This window comes from Phasianus colchicus, chromosome 10 (assembly GCF_987193195.1).
Source record: "Phasianus colchicus chromosome 10, bPhaCol1.hap1.1, whole genome shotgun sequence".
NCBI lineage: Eukaryota > Metazoa > Chordata > Aves > Galliformes > Phasianidae > Phasianus > Phasianus colchicus.
Window position 1 is genome coordinate 20,155,197 of NC_143445.1, and position 17,750 is coordinate 20,172,946.

The 17,750-nt window shown below is 37.7% G+C and overlaps 1 protein-coding gene across 4 annotated transcripts in view; it reads right to left on the reverse strand.

Annotated features, from left to right (window-relative positions):
- Positions 1-17,750, reverse strand: part of SI (sucrase-isomaltase) — a 78,486-nt gene that overhangs the window by 28,667 nt on the left and 32,069 nt on the right. For all 4 annotated transcript variants that reach the window (XM_090147646.1, XM_090147647.1, XM_031603719.2 and 1 more), the window contains 15 exons: positions 16,387-16,510; positions 15,285-15,358; positions 11,400-11,520; positions 11,201-11,310; positions 10,372-10,523; positions 8,169-8,340; positions 6,623-6,722; positions 5,793-5,905; positions 5,100-5,225; positions 4,229-4,360; positions 3,935-4,054; positions 3,204-3,317; positions 2,253-2,337; positions 1,015-1,132; positions 471-642 (listed from right to left, as the gene is read on the reverse strand). In XM_090147646.1, the coding sequence (XP_090003772.1) occupies positions 471-642; positions 1,015-1,132; positions 2,253-2,337; positions 3,204-3,317; positions 3,935-4,054; positions 4,229-4,360; positions 5,100-5,225; positions 5,793-5,905; positions 6,623-6,722; positions 8,169-8,340; positions 10,372-10,523; positions 11,201-11,310; positions 11,400-11,520; positions 15,285-15,358; positions 16,387-16,510 (1,833 nt within the window). The remainder of the gene's footprint in view (positions 1-470; positions 643-1,014; positions 1,133-2,252; positions 2,338-3,203; positions 3,318-3,934; positions 4,055-4,228; positions 4,361-5,099; positions 5,226-5,792; positions 5,906-6,622; positions 6,723-8,168; positions 8,341-10,371; positions 10,524-11,200; positions 11,311-11,399; positions 11,521-15,284; positions 15,359-16,386; positions 16,511-17,750) is intronic.

Consider the following 17,750-nt stretch of genomic DNA (forward strand, 5'->3'; position numbering starts at 1 on the left):
AGGCTGCCTATCATCTTTTCTCTTCCAAACTTATACCTTCCTTTTTTCCTAATAGCCCAACACTAGGAAAACAGCTCAAACTCATACAAGTATAATTATTTAACAGTCTGATCATTTCACCTACAAACAGATTTTTCTATTTCATGTGAAAATGAACAGGAAAATCCCAATGTATTTCACATCCATTGCTGAGGAGTAAAATAGTACTAGACATTTGGCATAAATAAGATAATGTCTGTTGCCCACATCTGTTCCACCATAAGCATACAGTAACAGAAATCAAAACAAATTTTCCAATTAAAAAAAAAGATCAGTCATTGGAAAAAATGTTAAAACTAGATCACTGAAAGGAATTAACTTAGAATTGAAAAGATAAGACAGTTATATAGACAGTGTTTGATTAGGTAACCGATTATCACAGAGGTAAAAAGGCTTGTTCTGAACGGAGGTAAAAGGCTAATATTTCATACATAAGGAAATCCAAAGAGGCTGAATTCCAGCATTCCAGGTATTGACCATCTTAGCTGTTCCCATGTTGCTGCGTTATCTCCCAGCCAGTGTCCCGTGTGCTTTCCTGATCCAACAAAAGTAGACCTTGAAATAAGGAAGCTTCGTTTTCCTGGAAACACTGTTTCGATGGCTCTGAAAATGAAACGAGACTGGAACTATGCAACAGAAAAATGATCACTCAGACATCAATAGTTCTATATAAGGCAGAGTTATACTGACTTATTTTCAACAATTGATTATTCTCATGAGCTGGGCTCCTTTACAGTTGTGTTTTAGAGAAGTTCAAGACATTTACTTTAAACAACCTTTCTATAAATCTCTGATTGACAATGTCTGACCTAAAATTTAGTAGATTTTGCGTTTGCAACATTAGCTTAAATACAATATAATGTTGTCCAGAAAATAAGTTTGTTTAGAAGTAAAATGTCTTGGCTGTTTTAAAAAAATGCAAACCATGTACTCTTCTGAAATCTTTCTGTAAACATATTAGGATGAGTTTCTTACTGTCTTGTTGCTATGGCCATTGAATATCCATAAAGACTGTGGACATCATAGTGCTTGCCCCATTTCTGCACTGCATCCATACAAAGTGTCTTAGAAAACATCAGTTGATCGACAATATCTTCAAGAAAGAAAAGCAGACATTAGTTTTAAAGTGCATTTTGATTCTGAATACTTCCAATCCTTTTTTTGTTGTGTACGCTCTTGACATTCAACCCCTTTTCTCTCTTCAGTGCTTTCATTAAGGCCACTGTTACTAATACAAGAACGAAATGCTTCGCCTGGCTGCTAGTTTTATTCATCTTGGATCCATCTGTGCTATTTTCTGCTCTTGAGCATTGGATATTTCATGAAAATTAACACACAAATATCAAAAGAATCCATTCATTACTGCTAACAGTGCTATAAATGCAGCTTTGTTAAGGAAGTGAAATTTAGTAAACTGATGGACAATGTATGTCAATTTCTTCAGTGCATAACATAAAATGCTTAACACAAATACTCTATCCTTGCCTAGGTGTCATTAAGTGGTAATCACAGGCTCCATTCATTTCCAAAGCTTTCTAGTACTTCTCTTATTAAACCTTAGCACAAATGTACTCACTGCCAGCTTTATCACAAGAACAAGCATAATCTTGGAAGCATAAAATGATGTAAGAAGAATCTCCTTTCTTTATATTGGTTACTTGATTTACTGCAAAGCATGTAAGGCCTCCACTGAGCCCTGTTTCCTCAGTAGAGCTACTTAATGGCCTGTTAATGCCAAGAAAGTCCCCCAAAACTAACTCTTAATTTGTGTAAATTTGTACCTTTCAGGTAAATAACATGTAATCCTTTCCTAATTTTCCCTCTTGTAGAACTGGATGGAAACTTTTTTAAATTTCATTTGAAAACTACATCTGTGTTTGAGATCCGAGGAAATAACAATTTTACTTCCAAAGTTGACATTAAAACAACACACTAAGTGCAGACCATAAGTGACTGCATTTCAACTGCAAGCCAGCTGGATCTCTTCTGCAAGCAACTGCTCACCCATACAAGGAAGCATTGTACACTTATAGCCTAATTTCTGAATCATTTTTGGACAACGTGATGGCAAAGGTTTCTTAAAGTCAGTCCTTAATATTCAAATCTCATCCATGAGAACAACAGGGAATCCACTTTACATCCTTATAGACAATGGTACAATAATTAATGTGCTTTCTGATAATTTGTTCTATGGTTAAAGGAGGTGGACTTACTAGGAGTGAACGGAGGATAGTTTAAGTCATTTTGCTCACAGCCTTTATTTGAACCTTGAACAAAGTTGGACACTTCATTCATATCCTGAAAAGGCAAGATACAGACAGTGAGATGTAGATTATAATGAAGTTTCCTCAAGTACACATTCCTAACACAATCTCATGTTGTATTCTATTACCCTTTAAGGAGTATTTACTTAGTGCTAGCACCATACTTTTAGGTGAATGATACCACTTGGACACAGACCTGGTCCATTCCGTACTAATATATGCCTCTGTTTTGGACTGACTTCAGTATGAAGGTGAGCATCACGTTAAGAGTTACACCTTATCGCTTCAAAGACTGAAGCTGCAGGAGGTGCTTGTACATATATGCTATCCTTACCCATGATTGGCTCCACATATAACTCAAGAGAACACCATAAGTAGCTTGTGTTTGGAGCAAAATGTGAAACTAGCAAGATGCGCTGTGGCTTCTGCCTAGTCTGATTTTTCCAGATCCTAATCTGGGACAATGATTGCCAATGTGCTACCTTGAAAATACATGAGCTACTTGAAGCATAGATTTAAAGATGTGATGCATTACACCCTGTGTTCAGGACTTGTTTAAGACACATTTTCTGTCTGCGTATGCAGATTTCTAAATACCGCTGTTCTGAGTCCAGGAGTGTGAAAGCATTTGTCTTTATCAATGGTTCATCCACTGAAGCATTTCAGACCACACTGATCACGCAGCAAACAGCACTCTGAGCATTTAAATGCCACAATAAGTGATTCCAATTCAAATTTAAAATTGAAATCTGAATTAGAATTGTAAATCCAACAGCAAAAGATGTGCACATCATGCACTGATTTCAAGTTACTAATAATAGGAAACATCACTTTCAAATGCAGCGTTAATTGAATTTAATAAACAACTATCCTTGTCAATTTTTTTCCTGAATCACTTACAATCCAGATCCCATCGTATGGCACTGTGTTATAAAACAGTCTGCATTCTTCCACCCACCAACTGGTGCACTCTGGGTTGGTGAAGTCTGGGAACACGGTTTCCCCTGGCCATACCTAGAGCATTCAAAGGGAAATAATAGAATATACTACTAATTGCATTAGAATAAGATGAGAATGTATCATACGAGTTCCACTGGTGGTACTTTCCCCCTAAATAATAATCTGAATCAAGTCTATCGCCCTCTTGACTACCAAGTTGTGCTACTGACCCATACTGACACTACTGTCAGCCACCACCTCCAGATCCCAGATTTACTTCCACTGAAGTTCATGATTTTGTTCAAAAATTCTTAAATCTTCTGATAAATGTGAATCATCAAAAGCAATGGTGGCATAGTAGGATGTCATTTTTCTTGCATCTGCTTTCAATGGGTGAGAAGGAATGAAGGTATCCTTTCTCATCTACCATATGAAACATCTACATTTACTTGTCCATAAAATTTACATTAATATCAAACAGGATTTTACCAAAAATAGAAACATGCAGTGTAAAAAATTCAAAAAACAACATCTAAGATTGAAATGTATCACATGCTAAATGAGACCTTATAATCTTAGTTCTCACTGGCTAGTACTGGAAAAAGCGACTTAGAAAATGAGAGTTTAAAATGAGCTCCCCAAATAAATTGAACCAAACCAACCACATTTGAGCTTCATAGAAATGCGTTTACCTCTCCAACTAATGTTGTTACTCCATCTGATTCATTGACCCAGACTTTCCTATTCTCCCCCCTGACGTAGCTGCCATATTGACTATTATCAAGTAGATTTTGTGTGCTAATAGCAGGATCCTAAAAAAAAAAAAAAGTTAAGAAAAAAAAAGTTAGAAACCAGGAAACAGTCCATCAGTTTTTACAGACTACTGGAATGTTACGCAGGAAGTGTAATAATTATATTAAAAAATGCATAAGATAATTATGAAAAGTTATAATTATAGTATTTACAAGGCAAAAAGAATTACTTACCAATATGATAATATATTTTTGTCCACTGTTATGCATATAAGTTGCAAAATTAGGAAGATCACTAAACAGCACTTTGTCGTATGTAAAATCTTTCTTTTCTTCCATGTAATCAATGTCAGTGATCTGACTATCCTGAAAGACAGGAGATTACAGCTTAAACATGAGAAGGCATATGTAAAGATTTTGTATTTTTTCAAATGCAGTTTCTTATGACAATTCCTGTTTGTTCTTACAATCTAAATTAATTGTACTGAAATTGTACCTAAAAGGAACATTTTGCATTAGCAGAATCCAAATGAATGTGTGCATTGTCATTCTTTTTATTAGGCTCTGGATATATGTTTGTTTCTTTGTAATTGCCCAACTTCTAAGAACACCCATTTAAATACAAACATTCCTTCCTTAGCTCTTACTATAAAATCAGGGTATATTCATACTTTTTAAGCCATTCCTCTAAAGCCAGTTGAAGTCTATTTAAAAATTATGTGTAATTTATCAATTAAGAACTATCTATGGTTCTATAATTGTCCACATGACACTGAAAAAATATGTCAGTGAACTAGATAACACCAGAAAATAAATCAATATAGTTGGAAAGTATAAGTGAGAACTTATTACAATAGATTGGGTAAGTGAAACTTGCTGTAATTAAGCCTCCCCTGGTGTCCTATTCTGATAATGACACTGCATTAAAAGGTGCAAAATCTTCTTACACCAGAAGGCTATACATAATAATTTATTAGAAATTCACTAATTTGAAGTGATGTGAAATGAGTGATGTCTGTAGCATCACAGTCATGATATTTGGGTGGTTTCTCCCACAGTACTCTGCCTCGATGGGGTTGCTGCCCTCCTGAAACCCTGAACTTACATAAGGGAGTCCAATCAGACGGTTCCTCTCCACAACAGCCTTCACCTCATCCAGGGAGCCGTAATTCCAGCGGCTGAGCTGGAAGCCCAGACTCCAGTAGGAAGGCAGCAATGGGAGTCCCACAAACTGCATATTGAGAGCAGAAATCATTAGTGGTACTAACGTACAACTGGAAGATCGTGACATATCAGTAATGTTGCTTACTATAATATTACCATAGGAACATACAATATTTATGGGCATATATATATAATATATTCTGTAACATTGCCATATGAATAATAATTTGTCCTTGTATCAAGAGCAAGGAAGCAAAAGTCATTCCACCTAGATTACCTCTAGCTTGTGTCAGGATGTACAGTCTGAGAACTCAGGGTGTACAGACTGAGAACTATTACATCCTCTCTGCATGTGCATCTTCAGCAAAACTAGGGCTCTAGGTGCTGCTGCCTATAGCAGGCCAGATAAAAACATCTACACCCCAACTTAATCCCAGCTAGCCATTACATAGGTGACATTCTAACAATTTTTCTTAGATAAACATGTAGCGACTCACCCTAGATAGCACAGCAAAGACATACTGTCACATGAAGAAGGAAAAGAAATTTAAAAAAAAAAGAATAAAACAAGGATTTTTTTTTTAAGGATCTTTTAAGGATCTGCTCAATGTGTAGTTTCTTTAAATAAACGTACCTGCAAATACTCTTGCACTACTTGCTCTGGAGTGTTCCCCAAGAGGATATAGAAATCAAGGATACCACCAATGGTTCTGTAGGTCACTGCTGGAGCAGGCTGCACCGCGAACTCTGCCAGACAAAGCACGCACAAGACCAATTCTGAATACCAGCTAAATCTATAGTAACTTTGTCATACTGATATTGAAAAGTAGAAAATTTTAAGAAAAAAACACCAACACAAACCAGATATATTCAAGGAACACACAACTGTTATTTGAATTTGCAATGAAGGAGTAATGTATCGACATGATTCTTTTAAATGTCCATATTTGCATTTCTTTACATCCAACAAAGACAAGAGAATCAGGGCAAATCCAGTGACATAACCTTTCCTCTTCAAATTTTCAGTGCAACTTTCCAGACTCGAGAGAAATGAATAGCGCATGTATGGGTAGGCTTACACTTAGAGAACAAAGGGCATTTACTTTCAAGTGATGCTCACTCCAAATTTGCACTTTCACTGCTATCCTACACATCTGCACAGAGCTGCACAAGGCTTCCAATAGGTTTCTTATACAATTGGTTTCTTTCAATAGGTTTCTCATACAATCTGCCTGTTAATTCTGAGCCACTTACTGCTTACACTGCATATGCTGAATGCTACTGAATGCTTACAGTGCAATGATGATGCTTACCATCAGATAACTGGAGGTAATGTTAAGACTTTATATGCAGCAGTATTTAAAAATGGACATTTACATTACCCCAGTTTTGATCTCAGTCCCACAGATCATTTTAAAAAATATTTAGCTGCAATAACTGGAGCTACAGAGAAAGTTTTCTTACCCATGGCATTGCTATTCATCAGGAAAACACCAAAAGAGGCTCCACTGCTGTCTTCCAAACACATGAAGAAGGTCTGAACTCCATATAGGTTGTGCATTTGCTTCAAGGGAAAAAAAAAAAAAAAAAAAAAAAAAAAGGCTTTTAAAATCTGCTAACAGTATGTGTTTGGGGGATATTTCAGTCATAGTGGCTTTCTTACACTGAAGTAACACTGACAAACAGAGGCTCATTAGCTACTTATAAATGAACTACATAAGGAGCAACAGTAACTTAAAAAAATCACATTAATAAACATTCCTTGACTCATGATGCACTATACTGTTTAATTTCTCCACAATAACTACGATGGCTTATATGTTGATTCTGTACTAGACAGGTAGGGTTTTAAATGTGTTGGGTTTGGTTTTTTGTTCACAGTGTTAGGTCAACTGAGTGCTGACAAGCTTTAACAAATATTCCCCTAGTCAAAGCCAAGGATCTTAATGAACATAGATATAACATTTGATAATTTACATTCCCCAGGTACAAAAAAAAAAAGACCATTGAAGGATGGTCAAGTTGGAAGAAGCAAAAAGCAAAAAATGACTACTGTTGTTTGAATCAGCACCTCACTTGATTTTAATCCATGAACGCTCATAAATTATAATGCCATCAGCAAATCACTGCGAGGAGGAACTGACAGACCAACACCATGTGCCTGCATGCACTAGTGTTAAGGAGAACTTGGAAGAAATCCTACAGAATCCGCAGTGCAAATGTAAAGTTACTTTTTTGGTATTGTCAAAAAAGATGGGTGTCCTGGAAATCATCTTGGAAAAAGAGTATGGATGCAAATAATTCCTGACAGACATGTTTTATCTCTTAAAGAAACAGTTGTTGAAGAGAACTTCATCAACATCTGCCAAACAACAAGGCCATTAGCTGAACGTACCTATGTCATATGTCCTGGTCATTAGGACATACTGTTACTTATTGTTTATCAGCTGAAGTTGAAGACTCACATGCTAATGCTTAGCAACTTATTTTGAACTTCACATAAACAGGAAAATTAAAATGCTTCTAAAAGCTATCCCTCAGAAACCTTTCACCATTACCACCTTGCTTTTAGTAATATCATGTGGCGTCCAACAAGTTTTGGGGGAAGAGCTTGGTGGATCATAAAATCATATAATGACTTGGGTCAAAAGGGACGCCAAGGATCACCAAGTTCCAACCCCCCTGCCACAGGCAGGGCCACCAACCTCCAGATCTGCTTCTAGACCAGGTTGCTCATGGCCCCATCCAGCCTGGCCTTGGCACCTCCAGAGATGGCATCCACAACCTCTCTGGGAAGCCTGTTCCAGCACCTCACCACTCTCTATCAAGAACTTCGCCCTGACATCCAATCTAAACCTTCCCTTCTTGAGCTTAGAACCATTCCCCCTTGTCCTATCATTACCCAAGTAGTATCCCAAGTATTGGATGCTATTAATGTGCTACTACATAATAGGTTTGGATTCCAGAATTCGTCTGCAAATAATAAAACACAAAATAAATAGGTCCTTACTTCAGAGGGACCAACATCCCTGCTGAATAGGGGCCAGGTTTTCCAGTTGAGATCATGTCGGTACTGCTTATGCACGTGTTCTCCCACACCGTAAATGTTGCTGCTAGGTAGTTTGATTGATAGCTGTAAAAACTGGTCAGCATACTGCAGTGGTCCGATGGTAGTATCAAAACTGAAAAAAAAAAAAAGTGAAGAAAGAAAAAAGGATTACACCAGAATTTGTTGCAGTGATTATTTCTACTGCTTTTAGCTAAGCTGGATAGCAGGGTCAGGTCTCCATCCAGAGACCTGAGGGGAGGGATGCAGAGGAGGATGGTGTTCAGCTGCAGTAGATAGAGAGGCCCTTGCACAGATTAGGAGACAGGCAATACCTCTCAGTGCTATAGAAACTTTGCACATAAATGGCCTCTGCTTTCAGGACTACATTCACAATCACCTCTTCGGGCAAAGCTTCCCACCTAAGCATCTGTGGCACTGGATAGTGAATCCATACAGTAAAAGTCCATTTCATTATTGAAGTTTACTCTCTTAATTTCATTTTGTACGTTTCACCAATCTCTTTCATTATAAACTGTACATCTCCTAAACATGGATTAGGGGAGATTTAAAGGCTGAATCTAAAGCTAAGTCCATTCCTTGTTTGCTCACGTGGGACTCTATGACTCAGGCAACTGGGAGGAAATCTGAGTAGTGCTGAGGCAGAGAGAGTGAGCAGCAGGGCAATTCCTACTGCTAGACAGCGGTCCTTTAATCAGTCAATTCTTAAGTTCATTAATATTGATCTTAATCATATTCATTTTCCTCTTCTATTGCTGAGACTTTCAACACTTCCACACAGCAAATGCATGAAAATTGGCCCCACCCAGAAGTAGCTTTACTTTCCATAAGTCATTGTTTTTTAAATGAAACAATCACAACGAGAAAGTGATTATGAGTTAAACCAGATTTAAATCACAAAGCAATTGGAATGAAGCTGATCCCGAGATCTGAAGGTTACTTTCAGCTTTATTAAAACAAGAGCTTACATGGATCAGCAAAAACTCAGTCTTTCACCAAAAGCAAAGAAAATGACTGACTTTGAGATGGAAAACCACACCAATGTGTTTTAACATCGTGCTCAGTTTCAAAGTAATATCCATTGATCTACTCACTTCATATAGTTTTAATCACAAACTTTCAAAGATCGTATTTTTGTGGGAGATTGTGGTGTTTAACAGTCATCATATTCATATGAAAGAGAGTGATATAGTTATCTCTCAGTCTTTTAGAACACTGATTCAGTATGGATCTATTGAACTAGATTGTTTATTCTTGCCTTCATACACCTGTTTAATCAGTCATGGACTACCAAATAAGTAGTCCATCTTTTGCGCTCTCTATAATTGCAAATCAATCACTACAGAGGATTCTAAGTAAGAAAACAACGCTAACAACAGCATGACAATAATAGCTATTTAATTAATCTTGAAGCATTGATAATACAACTGTCCTAGAACTCTGACAGGTAATTGTTTTTTGATTTAATAAGTATGTTCATCCTGACGCTTCCTCCCTTTTAATGACTCTTGACAATATGCAACTAGTCCAGATCTATGTTTCTTTCTTTACTTTCAGGGAAAAAAATGGGATGAAAGCATTCAATATACAGTACTTCAAATATTTTACAGCACTACATGATCAGCTTATCACTGGCTGGCAACAACTACTGTTCTATCATAGGTCTAAAGACCAATCTGTGTTTGGTGATTCAGAGCTAAGGCATGATTGTAACAGCTAAGATAAAAGATGGAATGAAGAGTATTTGTGATTTGAAGCACTGGGAAGGTCTTTGGATAACAAATACTTCTTGAACAAAGTGGCTATAAAGATTTTGCTGGTACTGAAGGAAGGAGAAGGGCTAGCCAAATCTAAAGCCTTTACAACATCTCTTCTTACTGCAGCATTTCAAAAGGCCTCACAAGAAGTCCTTGAAGAACATCCATCAGTCAAAAGACCAGAAGTAGGTAACATATCCAAGAGTGTACCTCACAGCTGCATCTTAGGCATACCTTATTCACATGGCAACAAATTTTTTTGTGAAGCAACATAGACCTTCAGAGAAAAGCAGCAACATCAGTGTTCATCAGAAAAAAAACCAAACAACAACAACAACAACAAAAAAAAAAAAAACAAAAACAAAAAAAAACACACCAGTGTTACTTACAGCACATTCCCATTGCTCACTCTGGTCACCACAATACCAAAGGGATTTGATCTCACTTCCACTCTGTAGTTTAAATTGGAGGCCGCAGGTCCATTGAAAGAGCCCACGTGCTCATGGGGGACTTCAAATCTTTGTGTTGTAGGATCAGTAATCTGCACATATTTAAAAACATTTGAAAACAATGCAATATTTTCCAGCATTAACACATAGATTTGATTTTAGCATCTTCCTGTCCCTATCACAGTCACCTCCTTCCATTTTCATTATCATTTTCTTTCCATTTTCATCACTCATCTTCAACTATTTCCCTACTTATATCTGACCTTGTTTTTCCCTGGTTTCCAGAGAAACCCACCACAGGAGGCTAGCTTCCAACTGAAGAAGCCCTGCTTAACCCCAGAAACTATCAATACCCCCACAGTCACTATGCAAATTGCTGAACTTTCCATAAAGCTTCAGAATAGCTAAATATGTCTAATAAATTGATTAAGAGATCTGGTCAGACCATAAATATAGAGGAAATAAGTAAAACATTCGGCCCCAGAATCTTTTCCTACAATGAGGAAAAGAAGTAGATACTGTAAAAGGTGAGTTTTTAAAGGTCTCAGTAATCTCTCCATGAGGAAATCCCACTGTGCTAAATGTTCATTAACAATATGCATTGCAACACCAGAGACAAAGAAAAGAAGAGCTGATAACTTTTCAGTGGGAGGCATGATGGTGCAGCTGAAGGATTAATGGAGCCCTCCTAAACTCACTGCATAGAAACGGCCAGCCTAAAACCATGTACAGAACATAAGCCTTAAAACAACAGATGAAAAAGATTAACCTTGAACCGGAAGCGATTTGCTGTCTGATACTCTCCTGTGAGGAGGACAGTGTTGATATCTTTTCCAAAGAGAGAAGGTGATGACAGCCTTGTTAATGTGGCCTCAAATCCTAAAGAAAACACACAAATGGAAACATTACTGTTCCAAATCAGGCATCCAGATGTGCATCAAAACCAGGTTCCTCAGCTCCCAGCTTACCTGTTTGAGTTGATCTTGTTGACCCATCTACTGCGTACCCGTGGTTTTTAGAGAAAAAGCACCAGGGTACACTGGTATCACTCTGGGGACTCCAGCAGCAGCCACGCAAGTCACAGATGCTCTGTTTAAAGGACAGAAGGAACTCACATCAATTGATTTTGGAGCTACGAGACATGGTTTAGTGGCTTGTGGTAGCAATGGTAATGGGAAGATGGTTGGACTAGATGATCTTGTAGGTCCTTCCCAACCTCGTGATTCTGTGATTCTATGATTTTACATAATGAACATTCTACACTGCAACAATTGAAATGCACATGAAGTATTTTTTACCCCAAACACCAGAAAATGTAGTAACAATTGCTGTCAGATAAACTCTTTCACTGAAAGTCTACTTAGTCAATTCTAATATAAACAACAAGGTGGGTTGTTTTTTTTTTCTTGACTAAGAGTAGACGCATAGACAATGAATTTTTCCTAAAACCTGAAGATTCACAGGAAGAATGAACCCTTAAAAAATTACGGAAACATTTGAGCTGTGACAGATACACTAGGGAGTAACCAACGCTCACACACTGGAGACTGGATAACATTTATGGTTGGCTTAACATCTAGTAAACATCTGGCTGGAAAACATCACATATGCATCATTTATCATTATGTCTGAGAACTACATTTCAATGTCATTTCCTAGTATCAGAAATGTTAAGATTGCTTCTATAGAACTTTAGATTCAGATTGATTGATGATTGCTTTTTCTACAAAAGCAAACATAAACCAGCCAAGCAATTAAACCCACTGTTCAAAGCATATAACTCAGTATAGAGGCATCAACCTTTAATCTACATCTCAATACTCCAATAAACAGGAATATGTTTGCCTTACTGTTAGAAATTAACTTATTCACAGGTTGTCTGCACAAGTTCTATGTTTGAAGATTACACTTGCGTAACACATCACTGTAAACGTCCACACATTTTCCCATGTTAAAAACCAAACTAATTACTTGGAAGCAAAGGGCAGTAGTGATACAAGCATCACCAATGAGGGCAAAAGTCTTAGTGATCCTGGGCATCCAAATCCAACACACAGATCTTCAAGACCCCTCCTTCCACCTGCGCATTAGCAGAAGCTCTTTATGCTCAAATATTTTTGCTGTTTGTGCCATATTTATTTAAAACTGTCCACAGGTATAGATAAAGATAGGCCAAAATCCACTGCTACTGGTGCAGGTTATAGAGCCCAACCTAGAAATTTCAGGTCAATTACTTGCCTAATTCTCTGCACAGAGAAAGCTCTAGCTCAAAAATAGTCTAAGTGTCAAAGGAGAGCACAGAGGAAATTCACAGAGCTACTAGCTCAAGATAATTTCATACATTATTCTACAATGTTTGGGCTAAGCACAGCGAGTTTATCCTAACATCTAACACCTCAAGCATCTCCTTTCCCAACTTCATAAACATCCTTCTCTTTTTCCCAACTACTTCTTATGTATGCTTGTTGGTGAATTGGTGAATATTTTCACCAATTACTTTACAGGGCAGTGATACTCTTCAGGATAGGTTTTATTCTAGTGGATTTGTAAACTGTAGAGCAGTATTTTTGTGGCACATGGAGCTTGCTGCACGAGGAAGTAAGTGCACGAGTGCAAGATCAGTTAAGCTTTATACCAAAAAGAACAGAGTTCATTCAAAGGCACTGTCAAGGCTGTTACAGAAGCTATCATTTAGTGTAAATAAAGATAGGAGGTGGTTAACAGCCTCTGATCTATTAAGGTAACGTACTAGATACCAACACACAACAAAATCAAAGAAAGTATCAAAGCTTCATTAGAAATAATGGTGGAAATAAGAAAATAGCATACGGTGGGAAACAAAATGAGATCACTTCTGAATGCTGAACTCAGCACTAAGGAATGAAAGAATTGCTTGGCTATGTGTCAAACTGCAGTGTTTCTCTTCTTAGCATTGTGAAACAAGTGAAACAAACTTTTCCCAACTAGAAATTTTCAAACACAATAACAACAAACCAAACAACAAACAATAAAGTCTCTCCTCAAGCTTTCAGAAATCCAGTCCTGGACAGCACTAGCTCTGCTCATGGTAGGTTAGCTTTTACTAGCATATTCTTCTTGTCTTATAAAACCAAACGACTTTCCATGGCAGCGACTAGTTAATAAAAGCCTGCTCTCTCTCAGGATTTTTATCTCTGGCAATCCTGTGATTGGTTAATAAATATCTCTTCGCTTTCCATGCTTCTATCCTCTGCAAGCCCAGACTTCACCTAGAATACTTCAGCAAATAAAGACAATAAGAGACACTAAGCTGCTACCTGAGCTCAGACAAAGCATAATGCTCCCAGATGCTTTTTATTCTGAAAACAACTATTGGAAACCACCACAGAGTCCTTTCCTTATCAAATACCTATAGTTTTAGAGCTCTGTCAGATGCAATAATAGAGTAAACTTGAAGAAGGGCAACAAAAGTGCTTGCAGAAGAAAACAGGACTCTGGATTGTGAGATGCGTGCACCTAGCAGCTTTCTTCAGAGCAAAGATTAGAGGTGACGTTTATCTCTAATCTTCTGAAATTCGCTGCCCAGAATTCACTAAGGAAAGATCAGATTTAGGAATCATTTATTTTACCTCTAATTCCAGAGCAAGAACCTCAGGATTCAAACCTGCATCTACAGCCCCTCTTTTTTTTTTTTTTTTTTTTTTTTTTTTTTTTTTTTGGTGGAGACTTTATTGTGATGTTTTTAATTATTCCTGATCACAAAGGGTAAAATGGAAGAGCAGATTTACAGTGCAGCTTGCAGTCGCAACCAGAGCAAAACCATTTTCTTCACTTGTGATAAGTGTAGTGCTTAATGTGGGGTGGCTAATCCGAAGGTAGTAATTAAAGATTAAAGTGATCTGCATGACACCTATCGTGGTGTGCTTTCTCCTGGAGCAAGGAACCAAAGAGAAGAGAAGCACGCTGTGAGTTGAGCCTTTACTACTCTGTTAACCTGCAAGGTTATATTGAACTACATATCATAATACAACTCAAGGCATGACAGCATCATTAACAACTGTCACTTCTGCAATTAGACTGGGAATTCACAGAAAGATAGAGAAGGTTGGATAATCATTTTTATATCTCTGTGAATGGCATTAGCATCACACATCATAATATACTCACTATATTTTCTCTCAAGCTGCACCCCACTAAGAAAAAAAGAGGCCAGGCACCCATCATCTTTCATCAGAAAATGAAAACATCTATTATTAAAATGAATATTAATGATGATTAGAAAACTAACAAAAATAACCTTTCTGTAGCACCACCACAAGAATAGGCTGAACCAGCCCGTAAACCGTTGACATAGACAACATTCAAGAAAGAGGGTAGGTGAGATAGTGAGATTCAGATCAGTTCAGAGAGGAAACTGGCAGCATTCGTTGCATTATAAAAATCTCATGCAGTGAATCTCAATGTGCTATTTCTAAAATATGCTTTGCTGTAAATGCTAGCAGTTGGCCATCAGACAAAAAGAAACTGCTTAGGCAAAGTTGTTAAAAACAGTGTGTATTTCTAACTTCTCCTTGTTTGCTTAATTTTTTTCTCTCTTATTAGCAAGCCAAATTGCTGGGGAGTATATTGGCAGGGGTCTTCAACCCTTGACAATAAAGTGCTGCAGTGGCTAGAAAAAAGTCTGGCCTTCTAACAATGGGCTAAAATTAGTCGTACAGAAGTTATATTTCTCTGTGAAGTATTCAGGCATTTGCAGACAAATAAAGTTATGAGGACCATCAACGTTAGAGAAAAGGTACATTTTCATAATTAAACATAGGATTTTATGTGGAAAAGCCTATTTTCTAATTGTTCTTAGTATAATGTTCTCAGACCTTTGTTGCTGTTTGATCCGGGATGCAGTCAATTCTCTCCACTGTTAATATGTTCGGACATTCTGGTGTAAATTCTATTTGGGAAATAAATTAATGGGTTATTTCCAAAATATATTAATATCCGGATTATCATTAACTTGTTATGTTGACTTTCTCACCACCTTGATCCTCTAACCATGAATATAGACTCAAATGAGTTTAAACTGTTGCTACTGTGATTTACCTTAACTTTGAAAAGCTGCACAGAACTATTCTAGATAAAGGTAGGAGAGCTTCACTTTCGATTTTTTGTACATATGGGTGACAAATTATCTTAATTGTGAAGACATATAGCAATTCAGTTTTCAGTAAGTCTTGTAACCCAGTCTCTGCTGCTTCCTTAAAAATTTATGCTGAATTAAAATCAGAAGGGCTTTCTTTCATCTAAATAGCGCTGTGTAACTGCTCTTATGAGAGCTCCATCCCATGAAATACTGCTCATTCAAAGAAGCTTGAGTTAGAGCATCAGACAAATGCACCTTCAGGTTCATTTAAGAGTATATACAGGATGGGAAATGTCTGTTTACATGGTTTGGTAGTGATAAGACAGGGGGGAACGGTTTCAAACTGAAACAGGGGAAGTTTAGGTTGGATATTAGGAGGAAATTTTTCACCCAGAGGGTGGTGATGCACTGGAACAGGTTGCCCAAGGAGGTTGTGGATGCCCCATCCCTGGAGGCATTCAAGGCTAGGCTGGATGTGGCACTGGGCAGCCTGGGCTGCTGGTTGGCAACCTTGCACGTAGCAGGGGGAATTGGAACTAGATGATCTTTGAGGTCCTTTTCAACCCAGGCCATTTTGTGATTCTATTATATAAATGTAACACTGAAACTAACAGGAAATAATTGGATTTAAAAACACAGCAGAGAAATGCTCACTCTTTTTTTCCCCCCTACTTGAACATTCATACTCTTTGAAAAGTCTGATCTCAACAACGACTTAAATGATGTCAACAGGCAATTCCAACAGGAGTACTATGGGACTTGTGAACATCTCAGCAAGCAGAGCTGAGCAGTCCCCATTGAGGGTTTTGCCTCTGGTCATGGAAGTGGGAAGTACTCACCTGTAGTTTTGACTGCAGTTACTCCTGTTGCTAAAAGCACAATGAGGACAATGGCCACTACCACCACCAGGCAGAAGAGGGCAATGAGAGTGATTTCCAGGCCACTGAACTTCCTCTTGCCCATCTAGGTCAAGGGAAACATCATTGGCATGAGGAAAACAAAAGTAATAGCTTGAAAAACTCTATAAGTTACAGCATTCGTTCTCAGTTCTTATATTTTCATTCATTATTTAGGTTTTAAAGCATATCTCCTAATCCTAGGATTAAAAATAAATCTCCTATTCCAGATAATTCACACAGATTACTGCATTATTACACTCATGGTCAACCACTGAGAAATGTGTTTTATTCCCACTAAACCACTTCTAAATACGCAAATAAGAATTTTCTCCTGAGGTTATTTATGAAGTTTCTTACATTTTACTGAAACACCAGAAAGAACAACACAGCACCATTAATGTTGAACTGCACACCAGCAGGAAAACTAATTAAAACTGATCTCCATCATGCAGATCAATATACATTGGCAGCAGCAACTGCGTTTCACATTTGGTTAAGAATATTTAACCTTAAAAAACAGCATTAAATACAGATAAACAGCTTCTTTTTAGTCCAAGTAAGAAAATGCAGCAATGTGCGTGGACTGCACTAGCACATGAAAACGTTCTCAAGTGCTTTAGTGAGAACCTAAAAGAAAAATACTTTAGAAAAACTTCTGGGGTTTTTGTTTGTTTGTTGGTTGGTTGGTTTGATTTTGTTGAAATAACACTGTTAATCTATTGCGCTTCCTTCATTGCTGACCATTTCCTACAAGTATAGTTTATTACTCCAGCACCATCCTTATTCCTGGAAATCCCACAGCCACCGGAATGAACAGAGAATAAAAACAGTAAAGAAACACCAGCAATCTCCACAACAGTAAAGCTGATACTTAGATAAATGTACCCTCTTGTATGGAGGGCCACAAAGATGCTCAGAGAGCTGAAGCACCTCTCCTATGAAGACAAGCTGAGATTTGGGTTTGTTCAGCCTGGGGACACTTTATTGCAGCCTTCCAGTACTTAAAAGAGAGCCTACAAGAAAGCTGGAGTGGGACTTTGTACAAAGGCATGTAGTGATGAGGCAACGGGTAATGGCTTTAAGCTAAAAGTGGGTAAATTTATTTAGATATTAGGAAAAATAAGTCTTTATTGTGAGGGCAGTAAGGCCCTAGCACTATGAGTGTGCTCAGGACCAGGCTGGATGGGGCCCTGGGCAGCCTGAGCTGCTGCGAGGTGTCCCTGCCCACGGCAGGGGTTGAAACTGGATGGGCTTTAAGATCCCTTACAACCCAAACCTGTCTATGATTCTACAGTGATTATTAT